This window comes from Halyomorpha halys, unplaced genomic scaffold (genome assembly GCF_000696795.3).
Source record: "Halyomorpha halys isolate HHAL.00 unplaced genomic scaffold, Hhal_1.1 Scaffold8.1, whole genome shotgun sequence".
Taxonomy (NCBI): domain Eukaryota; kingdom Metazoa; phylum Arthropoda; class Insecta; order Hemiptera; family Pentatomidae; genus Halyomorpha; species Halyomorpha halys.
In genome coordinates this window covers 62,301-80,450 of record NW_027111933.1, presented here as the reverse complement: position 1 = coordinate 80,450, position 18,150 = coordinate 62,301, and the positions used below count along the sequence as shown (strand labels likewise).

The window sequence follows — 18,150 nt, the reverse complement described above, 5'->3', positions numbered from 1 at the left end:
GTAGAAATCTTCCATCCCAATCTTAATCAAGGTTATAACATTTTGTTCTCTTTGAATCGCGACTCACAAATCTGCTAGCCTACAATTACAACAAACTAGATATTTCAACCAACAAAAAGAACATAAAAACAGATTTATACAAGATACACCCCAATACTCGGCAAGAAAATACGTGTATAAGCCTAAGTAACGTTCTGGATGAGAGATGTTTTTTAGTTAGTTATAACTACAGAAGGGGTTTGGCTGGACCATGCTCTTCCAAAGGTTTTGTATACCATTTTAATATATAGGTAATTTAGAATAAAATTCATTAATTATTATTTTTTATATTGAAAAAACAAAACAAATATTCGTTAGAAATTTTTATTTTTTTGTTATGTTTAAAATGAAGTTTTTTCGGTTTAAAAATTACGATAATTTTTATTTTTTAAACAATGAAATTAAAATTAATTTTTACAGACAGCTAAATTTATGCGTCTAAATTAATTTAGAATTTTCAGCCTTCATCAGGGTACTTGGTACTCTTAGAAGTAGCCTTAATGAAGGCTGGAAATTCTGGCCGAAACGTTGGACTATTAAATAAGTTTTTTAAACTTATTTTCTGACCGCACCCCGACCATCTCCTCATAAATGATAGTTTAAGTTACCCCGTAGTCCTGTGACCTCTTTGTCAGATTACAGGCAGATTTATAACCTTTATTGGGTATCGGCATTACTGAGGGTATGGCTTAATTTTATCAAAAAATAAAATATTTTTATTGCTTTTAAAGCATTGTAAATATGGCAAGGGTCATACCTAGTAGGCTATTTAATTTTATTGGTTCCAAAATACAGTTTTATGGTTGTATACCTAAGGACTCCTGGTAAAATGCTTTCACTGTGATTTATTTACAATCTGACATTAATTATATTTGTTATTTTAATTGAAAATTTGCTTTCTTCTGACTTTCAGTAACTTACCCATTGTCACAGCATTGGGACAGTCATTTCAAATAAGAGAACGTAGACCTCCAACACCGAAACTTAGGTTTCCATTGTGGTTTTTAAAGAAGGAAAGAGTGGTATGATCTATTAAGCTTATTGTACATTGATAAAATATTAGTATTGAGGTTCTAATCTAAAAATAACAGGTTATATACAAGTAACTAGCTTGTACCATAGTGGGAATGTTGAAATTTATTAAGAAGATCTTCCAGGTTGTAGTAAAGATAAAAGATAAAAGAAATTTTAAGAAAAACGTTTGGAAATAAGCAACAATTTTGATCCACATTGCAGATCTTCATCCGTAATAACATAAAATGGCATAGAATAGGTAAAGATAATGTAAGTGTCTTAGTTATGTGAAAATAAAACGTAATATGAAGATGGAGATGTAGAAAGATATCTATTTAATCAGCTAACTTCAAAATAAATCAAAAATAGCAAGGAAGTTAAAGATGAATATCAAAAAGATATATTTACTAACTTAGCAATGAGTAAAATAAAGGGGATATACAGGCAAAAGGTCTATTAACTAACCAAGAAGATATATTAACCGATTGACATGGGCTCTTAATAAATTGTTGGTACAATTTATTAATTATTTACCTTGATTGTTACTTGGACAATCTTCTTAAGTCAGTCAGTATATCTTTTTAGTTAATGGCTTTTTTTTTTTTTGTGAGATCATTACTATGTTAATGACATCAGCTAATGCATTATATTGTTTGAATTAATCATATCAAATTAAATATATCAAAACAAATAAAAATTAAATAACGAATTATATGGATTTAGTAAATGACACAATTTCTTCCTTATTAAACTATAATAGTTTATTTCATATCATACAGCAACGTTTCGGGATATTTTTAATATGAAATAACGAATGTTTTGTCAGTTTTCTATCAGTTTTGATGAAAGTACAATGTAAAAATAGTTTGTGGACAAAACCAAACATTTAGAAAAAAGTAGCCTGTAAATCGGATAAGAGCTTTCGAAGGTCTTGGATGAGTAACTTTAATAATAATAATAAAATTTTTATTTATATAGATATAGACATAAAAAGAAATTGGTTTACTATGATAATCTTCTGAGAATACATCAGGAAAAAAAAACCCAGCAAACTTCGCTGTATAATTGTTAATATTGGTTCAATTTAGGTGTTTTTCCTCTATTAGATAATTTGATTATCTATCATAGTCTCATATAATATACATAAAATATGATTAGTATTTAAATTATATAATAACCTCTCTGTGCTTCAATATTAGCTCCCCAAGATATCCCTTAGTAGGAATTAAAAAAAAAAAATTTTTTTTCCTCAAAATATTTGGGTTACATGAGCCTTTAAATTCTATTAAAAAAAAAAAAATAGCAATAACGTCAGTACAAATCAGTCAATATACCCGAAACTTAAGAGTGGTTTAGAGCTTTATAAACCATACCAAATACAATAAATCGAACCTAATATAAAAAATTAGAACTGGAGATATATATAAAGTGTTTGAAAAGATTTTCTTTATTTGAAACTATTTTGCCTCTAAAAGGACATTAAGTCTGAATGGTGTTAATATAGGTTGGAAGAGCAAACATTCAGCTTTCCATCAGTTGTTGTTGTTACACAGGATTTGAATAAAATATAGGGAGTTATAAGCTATTATATGAACCATGGATGGTGGTAGAAATAAAAATCCTCCAAATAAATCATGTTCGAAATTTCTAATTTTTATATATATAAATAAATAGTTGACCGCATAATTTCAAATATGAAGAAGATTGTCAGGGTTGCAGTCAAAAAGAACAAAATAGTTTTCAACTATTCACTATCTGACATTTCGCCCCTCTTTGTAGGGCTTCATCTGGGCTGTTCAAGATGATAGCTAAACAGACTTTTCAAAAAAGAAAAGTCTGTCTAAACAGACCAGCTAACTGGTTCAGTGTTTAGTATATTGAAGTATGTTAATTAGCAGCTTGAACCTAATTTAGGTCGGGAGCTAGTATTCAGGAGATTATCAAAGGCATATTGTATTTTTTAATAACATATATACTTTTAATACATTATATTGTATCCATTGTGGTGATGACCATTCTATACAAATCTCCTATTATTTTTTTCAGCAATATGATGAATCTTTGACTTCAGACAATAAAAATTTTATCAAAGAAGTTTCACATGATAAATTTGGTCCACCAGCTATTATTAGTGGTCTCTCAACTTACGATACTCCGAGCCCATTAAAAGATCAACCTCTAATCAAAGGAGAGTGGACAAAGAAAACAAGAAGATGTGGATTAATTACAAGAAAGATCGGTTGTTATCCTATGTGGGATGTAAAAGGAAAAATTATTTGGTCAACACTGTTACAGGTATTATTGAACCTCAACCCTCAAAGCTGAAAATTTTTCAAATTAACTATTGTTGAGTTGTTAATAAGCGGCATTTGTGCCTACTTACATGATTCAATACCTATATTTACAACTTCCATGTATTGAAAATCACTAAATTGAATATTTTCAGGCATATTCAATTTATTATGGTCTCTCTTTCAAAAATTTTTCGTCTTGCTATTTATTTCTTTTTCAATACTAGTTAGCATGAATATTTTATATTAAATTATTTGTCAGTTGGATATGAAATGATTGCCATCAATCTATCCAAATATAATTGATTCAATTTTTTATAGGGTATTAATAATTTTTTTTTAGTGAAATATTAATTATGAAAATTCTTTTATGATATATAATTATTTTACAGGTCCAGTATAGTCAGTTTTTGACTCAGTACCACCTTAGCTTATGATCATTTGGACTTCAGAGGCAGAGATGGGCAAAAATTAGCTATAGTTGAAACTAATAGCTAATATTGTCATGGATATGACATTTATTTATTAATGGTTCATTCATGCGAAAGGATTGTGTGCATGGCATTTGTAGCTATTAGTTTCAGCTATAGCTAATGTTTACCCATCTCTGTTAGGAGGAACAAAAAATAAATAATTTTTTTTTGTCTACAGTTGCATGGAGGGAATGGATTTTGTTAAAAATTTGGATGATATAATCAATTTCATGAGATAATGTCCTGTCAGTACCTCATACTGAATGAATAAATTCAAATAAAATATATTCTGTAATTATTTCCATGTCTTTACATTTAGCAAATAAATTGTGTAAATACTGTGGTACTAATTTTTTTTGTTCTGATTACGACAGAGGTGGGTGAACAGAATCTCAATTTAATTTGAGAACTGACTATAACTGCTATACTTCACTTAAGCCAATTTATTTTATCTTATAAATTATTAAAATTTAAAGACAAAATTATTTTACCAATACAATAAAAAAAACTGTTGATTGTAGCTTATAAAAATCTGTATTTCAGGTAGTTGACAATCATGTTGTTAGTTTTATTCCTCCAGAGAATAATAATTCTGGAAGAAGAAGAAGAAGACAAACAGAAAAACCTTCAACTTTGGGAGCTCTTCTTGTTGGTGCTGAAAGTTCTGATCCACAAAAGGTATGTATTGTTTTCTTTTTTTTTGCAAAATCATGCCTTCAGATATTAATATTATCAAAATAGAAAACTATCAGGGCACTCCAAAAGTTTTTATGCACTTTTGGTAGATTCTTAAATAGTGTAAATAAAACACAATTTAAAATTTTAATCAATGATATATTTTCCTTCACTATCTACAATTTCTCACCATCTTAGAGGTAGCTTTTTAATTCAATTGCTATAGAAAGAATCAGATTTTGATGCACATAAACTTGAAAGTTCATTGTACATCCTGTTTACAATTTAACTTTTTCCCTAGTAAAAAATTTGAAAGGCACAAAATAAGTGAAAATCACTTAGAGGCAATATGCAGGGTGTAAGCAAGATGCGGCAAAAGCTCCCGATTCAATTCACTAATTTTTTTCAGTGTTGTTCGAGCCATATGCAATCTAGTGTTGATGGAACAACATTTTCTTGATAATCACCAATTGTGGGCATTTATCATATATGATGCTTTCTCCAACTTTATATTTTTTAAACCATTTCTGTGCAGTCCTTACACTGATAGTATGTTCACCATGTTCAGCATTAACATGAAAAATCTATTAAAATTTCTACCCTACCAATCCATATCAATTTCTTTCAAATTGATTAATATTGTTTTATATTAATATGTTTGTGATATATTAATATTGTTGAGTAGCATAATGAATAGTTAAGATTATTCCTTTTATATTGGGACAAAAGTAATTTCAAATAAAGAAAAACTTCTCAAACATTTAATTTTATATTTGTGGTTCTAATTTGTGTACTTAGGCTTGATTTGTATTTTTTCTAGAAAATCACCAAAAATCCAATAACTTTTTAACACACCACCACCACACACGACTACCTGAAACTATAACACCACTACCTGAAACTTACCAATGATTTAAGGCCATCTCAACTGCACAAAATGGTATAAATAAATTCATTGTAAACAAATTAGAACCGGAGATATAAAATTAAACGTTTGAAAAGTATTTCTTTATTTGAAACTATTTTTATCTCCTTTATAAAAAAAAAAATTTGAATGATATTGATATGAGCTGAAAGAGTGGAAATTCAACTTTTCAACAGTTATAATAATGTTGGATTTGAATAAAATTGTTAAGAGTTGTGAATGTTTTTCTTGAATGCAGGAAATCAGCAGAAAATAAATATCCTTAAAAACTTTTAAATTTGATGTTAGTTTTACAATGGCATGGTAAAAACATGTGGAGAATCTACCTATTGATGGAACTTTAATTTGATACATTTAAACTTGTGTAATACGATCAACAATATTTTGTCCTTATTCTGCATAAAAAATAAACAAATTGGTTGGTATATAATAACCATTAAATACATGCTGAGCTAAGGCGGAATCCAATAATATAAAAATTTTTTAAAATTATATAAAATATTTTTTCTTGGCTCTTAGGCTGCATTGCCAAGAACCCTTGGACATGTGTCAAATGTTTTTTGACTTCATTATTTTCTTTGTTGAAACTGTAATTTAAATAAAAAATATTCTGAAATCAATTTTTTCTTAAAATTATGGTTTTAATTTGGTATTTATTGTTTAGATTGTACAGTTAGCCTCTCTTATGCCTGGGGGCTTTACATCTTCATCCTCAGTCCATCATCATCATTTTTTAGTTCTAATGTATTCTCCAAGATATATTCTTTCCTTCCTCTCCAATATTTGTTGATTCCTTGTGGGGTGGAATCTAAATTTCTAATTTAAAATGTAAATTATGATTAATATTAATAATAATTATTATAATTATTTGACTGTGTATGTTCTTTATTTTATAGTATACTAAAGAATATTGTGGTCTGTTCGCTGGTGCTGGACTTCCTCCTAAAAGAATTTTGAGCAAGTTCTTTATTAGTCCTAATGCTAATATTCAGCCAGGTACACCTCTTTATGCTACGCATTTTCAACCTGGTGATGTTATTGATGCTGCAGGATTTACGTAAGTTGTAAGGTGGACCTTTCTATAGCATATTAATTCATTATTGATAACAAGGCCCACTTTTTTTTTTTTCATTTAATATTTTTTTAAATAAATGTCATAATGGAAATATAGAAGTGGTGGTCTAAGAAAACATGTTTCTATCAATGTTGTACTGAAACTCTTCATAAAGCATAAGGTTTATTCAAAACTATCATCAAACTAGTGGGCACATAAAGAGTGTAAGGTTTGAAACGAAGAAGTGTACTGTGCACGGGATCACCAGTTTAATGATAGGTTCAGTATTAACTCGTTGTCTTACAATAATATACTATACCTGAAATATATAGGCCATAATTTAGGTATAGTCCACTATGATGTTAACTTCAGAGCATTGGGTAGCCATTCAGCTCCACTTATTTTGTCTGACAAATCTTATAAGAGCTTTAATTTTCTTTGTGAACACCATAAATCTTTCGGGTATTATTTATTTATTTTATGATTCCCCTTTCTGTTCATTTCTGACATATGGGGAGAGGTGGTTATCTACAGGTGACCAACCTATTCTAACCATGGTGGGGGAGGAGGGGTCAACTTTTCCATTTTGTGGGGCTGGCACAAAATGGAAAAAGTCCACCCCCAGGCCGGATTTGAACTGGTGCTGCCTAAAGTTCTCAGGTTGCTTAGATCTGTGCCTCAACTACCTGAGCTATGAACGGCCCTAATCTTTCTGATATTAATTATTCAATCATTAATCTTGTTTTAAGGCAAATGTAACCTTTTACAAGTGGTGTTATCTTTTTCAGTTAAAATTTAACCCTTTCCAGTTCACATGTTAAATAAATATTTTCAAATGTAACTTTTTTAAATGTATCCTCATTCTGATGTGTCCTCTTTACTTTAATTCAGAAATTTTATATTTTCATTTGAATAGTACTAATACAGATTCCATATTTATTAGATTATTGATAATACTTAGTTTACTGTAATATAATTTTTTGGCTGAAATTAAAGCTGATTTTTTTTGGTGGTCTGAAACAGTAATAATTAATCTAAATACTTATGCCCGGTTGAAAATATAATTATTTATTTGAATTGAGCATCATCAAAAACCTTAGAAGTGAATAATTAGGTAATGAAACCAACTGATACCCAAATGAATCGTGATAGTAATTTTTATGTAAAATATTATTGTAATTTATATTTAAATCTAACAAATGAAAACAATAATTGAAATAGTTGACATTACCAATACTAATATAATATAAATGTTATAACCAATATAAATATAAAAATTATAAACTACAGTTAATATCATGAAATAAAGTGGGTCTTTTAAATGTGGTCCTACCAATTCATGCTCAAAAACCTAACTCACCATTCACTGATGGAAGGTTAGGAATTTTTCATCTCTCATTTTATAGTTTAAGATAATAAAATGAAGATTGCTTAAACCAATTAAAAGTAATGAGAGGTCAATTGTGATGAAAATATAACTTTAAAACATGTTCAGTAGAGAATATAAAATGTCTTAACATTAATTAATAAATTAATGGTTCCCAAAATATAGAGCACTGATGTTAAGAATAATATTACTTCCCTTAAAGCAAACAACACATAATCCATTTTTGTTAACTAACTGATTACTTAAGAAATATAATAATGTATATGAAAAAAAAATAAGAGTAGCAAATAAAACTAACTTAACAATACATACTAAATGTGTTAACATTAGGTAATAATGTTAGACAATGATATAATAAAGTTAATAATTGATTTAGAAAACATATTTGAAAATATACTAAGATTACAAAGCCATATATTTATAATCTTAATTTATTTCAGTTGATAAAAAATTATCGGTATTTTGTTTTTGTTTACTGATTCTCACAACTGAGCGGAACAGGAGAACTAGATTGAAATTGCCACTTATTGACAATTAAATGGCAGGACAAGTCCCTTGGCAACTTGGCAAAAATGGCCATCTGCCTTCTATCATGTTGTCTATTAGAATTTTAAATGTGATTGATTATATTACAGATGGAAAAATTATATTTAAAATGTGAAAGGCTTACTTTTATCATGAAAAAGGCCTAAAAGAACAAGATAAGATGTTCCAGTGAAGTAGATAAATCTGTTTATCATAACTATTTGTTAGCCAATGCTTTAATTAAATCATTTTAATTGTATCTTATGTATTTTCAAACCAAATATTTTTGTACCTGAGAATGTTTCTAGTGCACATTTTCATGTTTTTATTTTCAACCATAAAACCAATCAAAATTTCATTTTTACAGGATTTATAGAGGGTTCCAGGGAGTGATGAAAAGGTGGGGGTTCAAGGGAATGCCAAAAACACATGGTGTTACAAAGACCCATCGGAGGGGAGGCAACATTGGAGGAGGTGGAGGAAAGGCTCGTGTCTGGCCAGGGACCAAGATGCCTGGTCACATGGGCAACAAGCGAAGAATAATTAAAGGCTTAAAAGTAATTATTAACTAATGATTAAACTTATGCAATTAGTAGTTAATTGTTATAGTATGTTTTTAAAAATGTCCATTAACCCTCAAAGAATGAGCAAATTAAACAAAAAAATGAGACTTAGTATACTTTTCTTTCTTAATGAAACATGTTAAAATGTAGAAACATTGTTATAAAATAAAATCAGACTTGGCATAATTTAATGCCCTTTCCAAAGATAATTTTTCATCCAAAGAAAGTTTCAAATTTTGGTATTTTGTATTATAAATACATTTTTATTATAATTGTATTTTATTTTAACATAGATCATTATAAAATTAAATGATTTAAAAAAAAATATTGCATGGAAAATAGTTATTTCCTATGTAATTCTTTAAAACAAGGGATACCTACATCACACTTTTTGTGCTAGTATTTTTGCAGGATTCCCTTGTACATCACTGACGATTTCCAACAATTATGATGTGGTTCATCCCATCATTCCTTATGTCTGCTAATACTAGGACACTCGAATGTGATGTCCATTCTAATACCATAAATATTGTAATTCATTTTAGCAGTTCTATTCATGAACTTATTTCTCATATTTTTTTTCCCTGTGATAAAGATTTTGTGATGAAAACTTAAAAACCTTTTGGAATTGTATTGATTTTTGGTGATTCTCCAGGCCAGACAGGTTGGAAAGATATACTAACGGTTTGAATTTCAATGAATAAGAAAAAAATAGTACAGAAGGCTGATGTGTTTGTTCAAATTTCTTAACAACTAAATCTGAAAATTGAAGAGGCATGTATTAATTAACCTTTGGAAGTTGATAATAAGAAGTTTACCAATAAAGAGTTGATTAAGATCAAAGAAACTCCAATAGAAGAATTTGATCAATCTGAAGAACTATCCAAAAAATTTTAGTAAGAGATATAGGTGCAGCCTATAACTAAATAAATTATGTGATTCAAAAATTTAAAAATACAGATGAGTGTGTTCCAAAGTTTGCCACATTCATCAAGCAAATTTTTAATGAAAAAAAAATGTAAAAACAAATCTGGGAATGTTTTTATAAGCAACGTGGATATTAGTAACGGAAAAAAAAAAATGGAATAAATCTTATGTCCGATTCTAATATATTATGTAATTGTGTACATTTAGCAATAATTGTAATAATAAAGCCTTAGGAAAGTTTAAAACCTGAAGGTTCGATGCCAATACCACAAATTACTGGGAATCGATCTACCCAGTGAGGCCTATTCAAACCCTAATCTACAAGATCAGTCTTGATGCAATCCTCAAACCTAGGCCTTGGGTTATTCCTTGGACATGTACCCATTTGTTCAATGTTTACTAGCTTTTAGGGATCTGTTTGTTACTAAATCCCATGACCTTACGCTCTCATCTTATTTGTCACAATGCTATAACCTGATTTATATTTACCAGGTATAGTTCCCAGAATTTAGCATTGTATGAATTGACTGATTAATTCAGCTTTTTTTGTCTGAATATTTTACAAACAAATAAAATATTGTATGTATCTATTTTGGTATTAAATGTTTTCTTAGATATATGACTATTTTGACTTGCTATTGTGAATGAACAGAACCCCATCTTAACTGAGTTGACTGAACATTAATAAAGTTATCTTTTATGTTTTTCATAAATATCATATTTAATTTAGTTAAATTTATATTTATAATTATTTCAGATATGGAGAATCAACACGAAGTACAATGTCCTTTATGTGCAAGGTTTATCAATACCTGGAGAAACAAACTCAGTGGTTACGGTCTATGATACCATTCTCCCTCTCAGGTTATTTGATCATTACTCTCTTACTTTTATTTGCCATTTAATAGTTTTAAAATTGCTTATGATTTTATTGTTAATTTCTATCAATTATGATTATATTTATATCTACTTTTTATTGATAGGCAATAGAAAAGAAATCTTTTAGGTTTTAGTTAAAGAGAAGGTAATGGTTGTTAATAGTTTCATAAAGTTATGAGCCAAGGAAATTGACTATACTTTAGTAGGAGTAGAAGCATTGCCAAGTAACAATTGGAAATGCAGAAGTACTCCAAGGTCCCTAAGACAAACCTCACAAAGGAGTTCTTGACTAACGTTTATCTGTACTGAAAAAATAATTCTTTAAGACTGTTCAACCATAGTTAAAGTGGAAACATTTAGTAGGAAACTAGAAGTCCACTTATAGGTCTGGGAATGAGGAAGCAAGAATGATGAAATAGCTAAATAATACTTCAGTATGTACTGGGTAGAACGTTGACGATACTTGTATTTTTAACAGAGTCACAGATTCCAATATGATGGTAATTTATATTTAAGGTAGGAAAGTTATTATGAAATCTAAAATTTACAACAGAGGCCTGGCTTTTAATCGAATATTGACTTAATCTATTTATGTTTATCCTGGGACTCATCTGATCTAGGTATTCCTAGATCTGGCAAACATTTTGAATAACTCAGAAGGGTAAAAAGATTACTAGAGTCTTCTGCATAATGAGTGATGGAAACAATGATATACTTATTTTGGAAAAATGCTAATTAAGAAGAGGAGGACTGAATAAGGAAGACATATAGTGCTTGATAAGGGATAACAAATGCTTCAGTAAGATGATAAAGTAAAAATTTTAAACAAGTAAATACAACTATTGGAAAAAATAATTTGTAAAATGTCTTATTTCTTATAGGAAGTATATTTCCCAACTTAAACCAGTAAACTACTCAATGAGTTTTAAAAATAGTTGAAGGATTTATGTGTAAATAAATGATCAATTGTACATTAGTATTATAAAAGTTAATTAATGATTTTTTTCATATTGTTCAGTGTGATATAGATTCACCAATTGTAGGTTTTAAAAGAGTAATGACTCAGTATAAAACTATATCAAATATGTGTTGAAAGCTTCTTCTAATAAAACCTATTATATGCTGCTATTCTTAGCCAAATTAGAAAAAAAAAAACTTTTAATCAAAAATGTCCATCAACTTTTCGATTACAGGATCAGGTGTTGTAGATCTGGTTGTAGGATCGGTATAGGTTGTACTGTAATAGGCATATAGTTTAAAAGTTCTATCTCCTTGATATCCTATACTCCACGGATAGGTCATACAATCCATTGACAAACGTTGCATTTGATTTGGACTCCTATAACATAGAATAGTTGTAGACAATTTAATTTGACAAGTTTAGTACAGAACAACCCACTGCACAATGGGATGTCTTATAGACTGCTCACTGTGCAGTGGGTCACCCCTGATGCAGGTTTTAATCTAAAAAAATTAAAAAGTAAAAATATAGATCTATCAAATTTATGTTTTCTTTTTTAAATCATAATTTATTTCTTTATTGATTTTACTATTATGTGAATTTGGATTTGATACCAAAAGAAATTAAAATGTATTGAAATAGCTATTTAAAAAATTATAACTGAAATCTAATTCTGATAAAATGTTGAACTTTCCTGTTATCCTGAGTAATTTTTTAAAAATAAAAATGTGATCAGTAGAGCTCCGTCACTAATATCATGTTTCTTCCTCATTTTCCTTCTGAGACAGATGGAAAATATACCCATTGTTTCATTAATGGTTAAATACTGTGGTGGAGAAACAGAAAAAGTTGAGACCCTAAAAGACATTTCTCTAACTTTAACTCAATTTATATTCAAATGTTCAACCTTCTAACTCAATTTGGAGAAATCTCCCCTTATCACTCCAATGCAAATCAAAAGTCTAATTTTTTTTTGGATAAGATTTGATAAGAACATTTTTAATGTCTTTCATTCATGGATATATTTTGTATTATTATTTTTACCATCGAGTAACATTTAATTATAAAAACTATTGAGAAAGAAGCCATGTCATTTTCAGAAGAGAAATAATATTATAGGAAGTCCTGTTAAAAAAAGATCTAAAAAAAAATCTACTTTTTTCCAAATGTATGCTGGTGTTGCCATAAATCCAAGTGTTAAAACGAACTTTAATGTGTAAACTGGATATTGGTTCACTTGCAGTTTGCTATTTGTAATAGCTGTTCCACTTTCTGTGCAAAACAATTTATATGGCTAAAATTTGCTTAGAAAAGCTGTCCATGATTGAAAATTCAACTATTCATAGAAAGAAAGCTGCATTGAATTCCTAATTCAACAATCTAAAGAGAAATATAGAACTGTAAACTAGTTATTAAAATTAATGATATGATGATAATTGAACACTGAATTTTTGTTAGACACTGTTGGCAGAGTTGGGCAACTATGAAACTAATAGCTATAGCTAATTTTTGCCTATCTCTGTCTGTTGGGATACTCAGTTTTTTTTTAGTTAAAATAGATTATAACATTGCAGAAATATTAATACGTCATTGTAGGTAATCTCCTTTTTATTATTCAATTATTCAACATGGTTACTAGCCGAGGAATTAGAAAGGGTTTGGTTTTACTATCTGAAAGTCAATCACTGTTGTAATTTTAGAAACATTAATAAATTAGTTCATACCATAATCATCAAATAAATGTAAAGATCTGCAAAAACAGTGTTATAAATGAAACTGGCAAACAGTATCTCACAATTTATAGTTATTTATGTTACTTTGAAAACTACTAGTATTAGAAGATCAATATGATGAAGAAAAGTGTTCATTTGTGCCCCTTTTAATTTGAAATATGTGTTAAGGTATTACCCACGGGCTTTTGACTAATCAACATTTTTCACTTTTTCTGATGATTAAGTTTTTTGTCCAGGTTATTTTGTCAAACATGGGGTAATACCAAAATATATTTTACAAATAATTTAACAGTATTTGTTTTCTTCATATCATGATGAACATTAAGCTCAAACAGTACATTTTTAATTAATAGTAGTCGGAGACACACTCTCTCTCTCTCTATATATATATACAGCAATGTAGCAATGTAATGAAAAAATATTGTATTTAAATAATTTGTTTTAACAACTCTTATGCCACATTATTAAATAAATAAATTAAAAATGTTTTCCACTTACTTTGTCTCTTTATTGTCAGTTTGACAATTTGTATTTAAAAAAAATAATGAAAAATAGTAACAAAACAGTATCTTCATCAAACTTGGTTTTGTATTTAATTGTTTTTATTAACCTTATTAAAATTATTTAAAGTTTTGGTTATTAGAAGCTTATGTTTCTGAGAAAAAGTTAATTATTTTAACACATTATTATAATAATCTTTTTTAACTACTATTCTAAGACATAATTCTTTACTTCAATTAGGTTGTCATGGAGAGCAAATATAATTTTGTTTTCTTTAAATAAAACATGTGTTTTGAATCCTAATAGAGGATAGAATGAATTTTTATAGAGAGAATTTTTTAATCTTTTATTAGGCATGATAGATTTTGTTCTTAATTCAGGCGCTCAGTGGACATCTCCCCCAATTTTTATTAACTTAAATTCAAAACCTTAACTATTGAAATCTGATTCTTTGTGATGTACTGAAAGGATTAAATAACAAACAAATTACAGTATTAAAATTAAATAATTTATTAAAAATCCAAAACTTTAATTTTCACAAAAATTCATATAAAGTTCTTTCTAATGCTTCCCACATATCCAATTTCTACACTTTGAACACCATTTTCTTGTCATTATATCTCTTGCTCTCTTGACCTGCTGGAGGACTCTCTTTCCCCTCCTCCGTACAGTAGTAGAAAATAAATTTTCAGCTCATTGTGAAGGGAAGCGATGAGATTGTGGTAGTATCCGCTTCCACAATATTTCTTCTAAGAAATCTGCTGATTGTTCTTCCCTTTTTCTTTTTTTTCAATATTATAGGCTTTATATGTCAACAGAGATTAATGGCACTATATTAAATAAATTATAAAATAGCACCATAGACCAATGCCTAGTTAATCAAGATGTTTTATTGATCTTAGACATTGACCTTAACTTTCTTGCTGTACTGGAAGTGTCTTTTACTGGTTTTCTTTTATCATTGTATTTTCGATTACTGATAGTGAAATAACATGCTTATTTATTATCAGGCAGTAGGATGGATACCAAATACGAATTTGGTTTATATTCACATATTGATAAATTTATTGCTTGTTTTTATTTTGTAAATGTCAGTTGGTAGTTCCCATATTTTATTTACATGTCTATTTGATCTATTATCATATTCAAAATAACTTAAAACTCATTTGCAGTGTACTAGTCCGAGTGTTATAATAAAAAATTGTACAAATATTACAAAAAATAGTGTACTTGCCATTATAAATCGATGGTGAGTTTAAGTGAGAGGTTGATGATTTTTATTGAGTTAACTTTAAAGATAAGATGTTTGTTTTTCTTTCTATTTAATTTAAAACTCCCAAAAGAATTAAGTGGGGTTTAAAAGGAAAGTACTGGAAACACTGCTAGTCTTGATGATTCCATTTACATGATGATAACCAAATTATTCTAGTCACTGACTAATGAACAGCTATATATGTGTATATAAATATTCTGACATCCTGACAGAAGTCACTAATTTATGTTGTGTAATTTTCTTGTTAAACTGTATTTTGATTAGATTTATTTAAACAGTTAAAACCATACATCTCACAACAAATTTTTTTACAATAAAGTTAATATGTTTTTGGTTTTATTTTACTTAAGATGTAAAATTTCTCTACAATAAATGACTTATTTTCCACCTTCTCATTCTATGCTGGGTGAAAGTCATGGCAGAAGCTTATTATTGATAATTGACTTATTTCACAGAAACAGACACTAAGAGGAAAGTTTTGGTTCTGACATGGGTCTCTAGTACTCACTGTAGAGACCTCCACTACTTCTCAGCATTACCAACTTTTGAAAAAAATTTACACAGGACAAAATCTCAACAGTGCTTATACTTTCTGGACATACCTCTTATACCATTTTTTTTTTTGTGTATTGCATGAATGGAATACCTCATCAGTAATATAAATACAATAAAAAACAAATCTTTTCCTGAATTATGAAATGTAATTTACAAAAATTATAGCTGTATAGTCATGTAATTAAGCATTCATTAATTTATGTTGAGTAGAATAGCTCTGTGGTTAAGTCTCTGGACGACTAACTCCTAGGCTTGGATCAAGTCTATATATAATAATAAATAGGCAGATAATTTATTTAAGGCAATATCAACCTTGGGTAGTCTCTAGGATTCCAAGAATCCCTTGGAACTCACCCAGGCAGTATCTCTAAAATGTGTTGGAGAATAAACGTTATGATTGAGGCCATGGTGGCCAAGAGTGTTAGGGCTTCACTTTAACAACCTTGTGTTAGAAGCGGTGTTGGTGCGAGTATAGCATGGATGGGTTGAAATTTATTTGGTGAATGAATCTTCACCCTCCTATACTTGCTATTGTAGGTTGGTAATTTGTAGGATAACCATCCCATGTGTCAGAAATGGTAAGATAGAGGAAAGAGAAAAGAAAAAAAATCTTGTGATTTCTTCCTTGTATAACCATTATTCCAAATAGATAGATTAGATTACTTATTTTCCCACCATGTACTAAGTTCAAGATCCTTCATAGATTCTGTTGGTAATTTGTTTTTAGTTAGATATTTGTTGCCTAATCAGTCTATTTATTTATTTTTTTATGAATATTTTAATTTAATATTAAATTAGATTACTAATATTTTGTTGAATTGATTGTAATTTTTATTTATTTAATTTATTCTTGTTTTAATTGTGTCTTATTTTACTGCTAATTATTATGTTTTATGTTTATTTACTATAATTAAGTGTGAAAAATTCAATGTACCAATTAAATCAATGTTTTTTGTTTGAGTGGAAATCTAAGGCAAGTTTGTATAGAAAATAAAAATATTATTTTAATTTATAAAATATTATAAACTTTTGTAAATTATTATAAAATTTTTATTTTATGAATGATATATACATATACTTCTAATATAATAATTGAATTTAATATTATAGGAAAAGGAAAGAAGCACCTGCTCATTTCCCCACATTCTATCCCAGTGATCTTGACGATCCGCTTCCAGAAGATCTTTATGAAAAGAATGTTCATCAGTTTGATGCACCTACTATTACATTTGAAGATTCTAAATGAAGTAATTGCTATATTATGTCAAATATTGTTGTAATTTTTATCACATTGGATAGGTCTAATATTCTTGTTTTCTATCTAAATAGATCAAATGCTGTAAATACTCCCAGTTATATTTTGTTTAGTGAGTAAAAGTGTCTAGTGTTCATTTTTCACAAATATAAAACAGTTTTGTTTCAATTTTTTATTTTTTTTTCTAGCAAAATTCATTAATCTTTCCTTAAAACTGTTTTTAATTAAAGGTATGTAGGGTGGTAGACAAAAAAGCCACTCAAACACACGTTTAAGAAGACAATATTGGAGTATACAATTGAGTAATAGAGTCAGTGGTCGGTGAAAACCCCTAAAGGGAACACTCCAAGAAAATTTGTCTATTGTACAATCTCAGTTAGAGACAAATCAGGTCCTCTTGGGGTATTGGATTTCACAGTCTCTCACATTGGCATGACGTTTCTGAACTCAGCATTTGCTCATGGTCATGACCTGCGTTGGATTCAAGGGATTAAGAGTCATGATGTTGAGAACCAAGGGAATTTATAACCTCACTAAGGAGGAGTTTCCTCAGTTTGTCAGTGATTAGAACTTCAAAGATTTCACCTATGGCTGGAAGAGGGTGGTGGGTCCTGCCCACTTCAGTCTTACGACATTAAGAACAAGCACCATAAAGACCACTAGAAGATGCATGAATTTGACTGAAGATGTATCATTTTAACAGATAAATTATGAAGTAATAATTGCTATAGTATGTAATTAATCAGGCATAGCATCGGATTACTGTAAACACTCATACTGTCAAAGGTAAGGGAGTGTAGAAAATAAATAAGTACTGCTGGAGTAATACGTCATATTTTTTCTGTATTAAAAATTACTGTTTATTACAAAAAAAAAATCTCCTATACCTAATATAATTTACCTATATTATTTTACCTCTTACCATCATTGCATGTTTTTAATTTTCTTCATTCTATTGCCTCTATTTTATTCTATTATCTCTTACTTAATTTCATTCTTCTTCTATTAATACCTTGTAGTTTTGTATTGATACCTTATTATGATATACCATAAAACTTTGTATACTTTCTCTTGTGTTCACTTTTCTAGTTTAATCTCTCCTCACACTTCTTGTTTTATA

At 28.7% G+C, this 18,150-nt stretch overlaps 1 protein-coding gene across 1 annotated transcript; it reads left to right on the top strand.

Moving 5' to 3' along the window:
• Positions 1-674: 674 nt before the first annotated feature.
• Positions 675-17,198, top strand: mRpL3 (mitochondrial ribosomal protein L3). The gene is made up of 8 exons (XM_014415882.3): positions 675-863; positions 953-1,061; positions 3,100-3,348; positions 4,361-4,495; positions 6,314-6,474; positions 8,751-8,940; positions 10,631-10,737; positions 16,886-17,198. Exons 1-8 carry the CDS (start codon positions 781-783, stop codon positions 17,019-17,021), a joined length of 1,170 nt encoding a protein of 389 aa, XP_014271368.1. The 5' UTR covers positions 675-780; the 3' UTR covers positions 17,022-17,198.
• The last annotated feature ends 952 nt before the right edge of the window (positions 17,199-18,150 follow it).

Coding starts and splice junctions, on each gene's coding strand:
- mRpL3 (XM_014415882.3), top strand. CDS start 781: ATGGCAAGGGTCATACCTAGTAGGCTATTTAATTTTATTGGTTCCAAA. Junction 3,349..4,360: donor TTTGGTCAACACTGTTACAG/GTATTATTGAAC, acceptor TCTGTATTTCAG/GTAGTTGACAATCATGTTGT. Junction 8,941..10,630: donor GAATAATTAAAGGCTTAAAA/GTAATTATTAAC, acceptor TAATTATTTCAG/ATATGGAGAATCAACACGAA.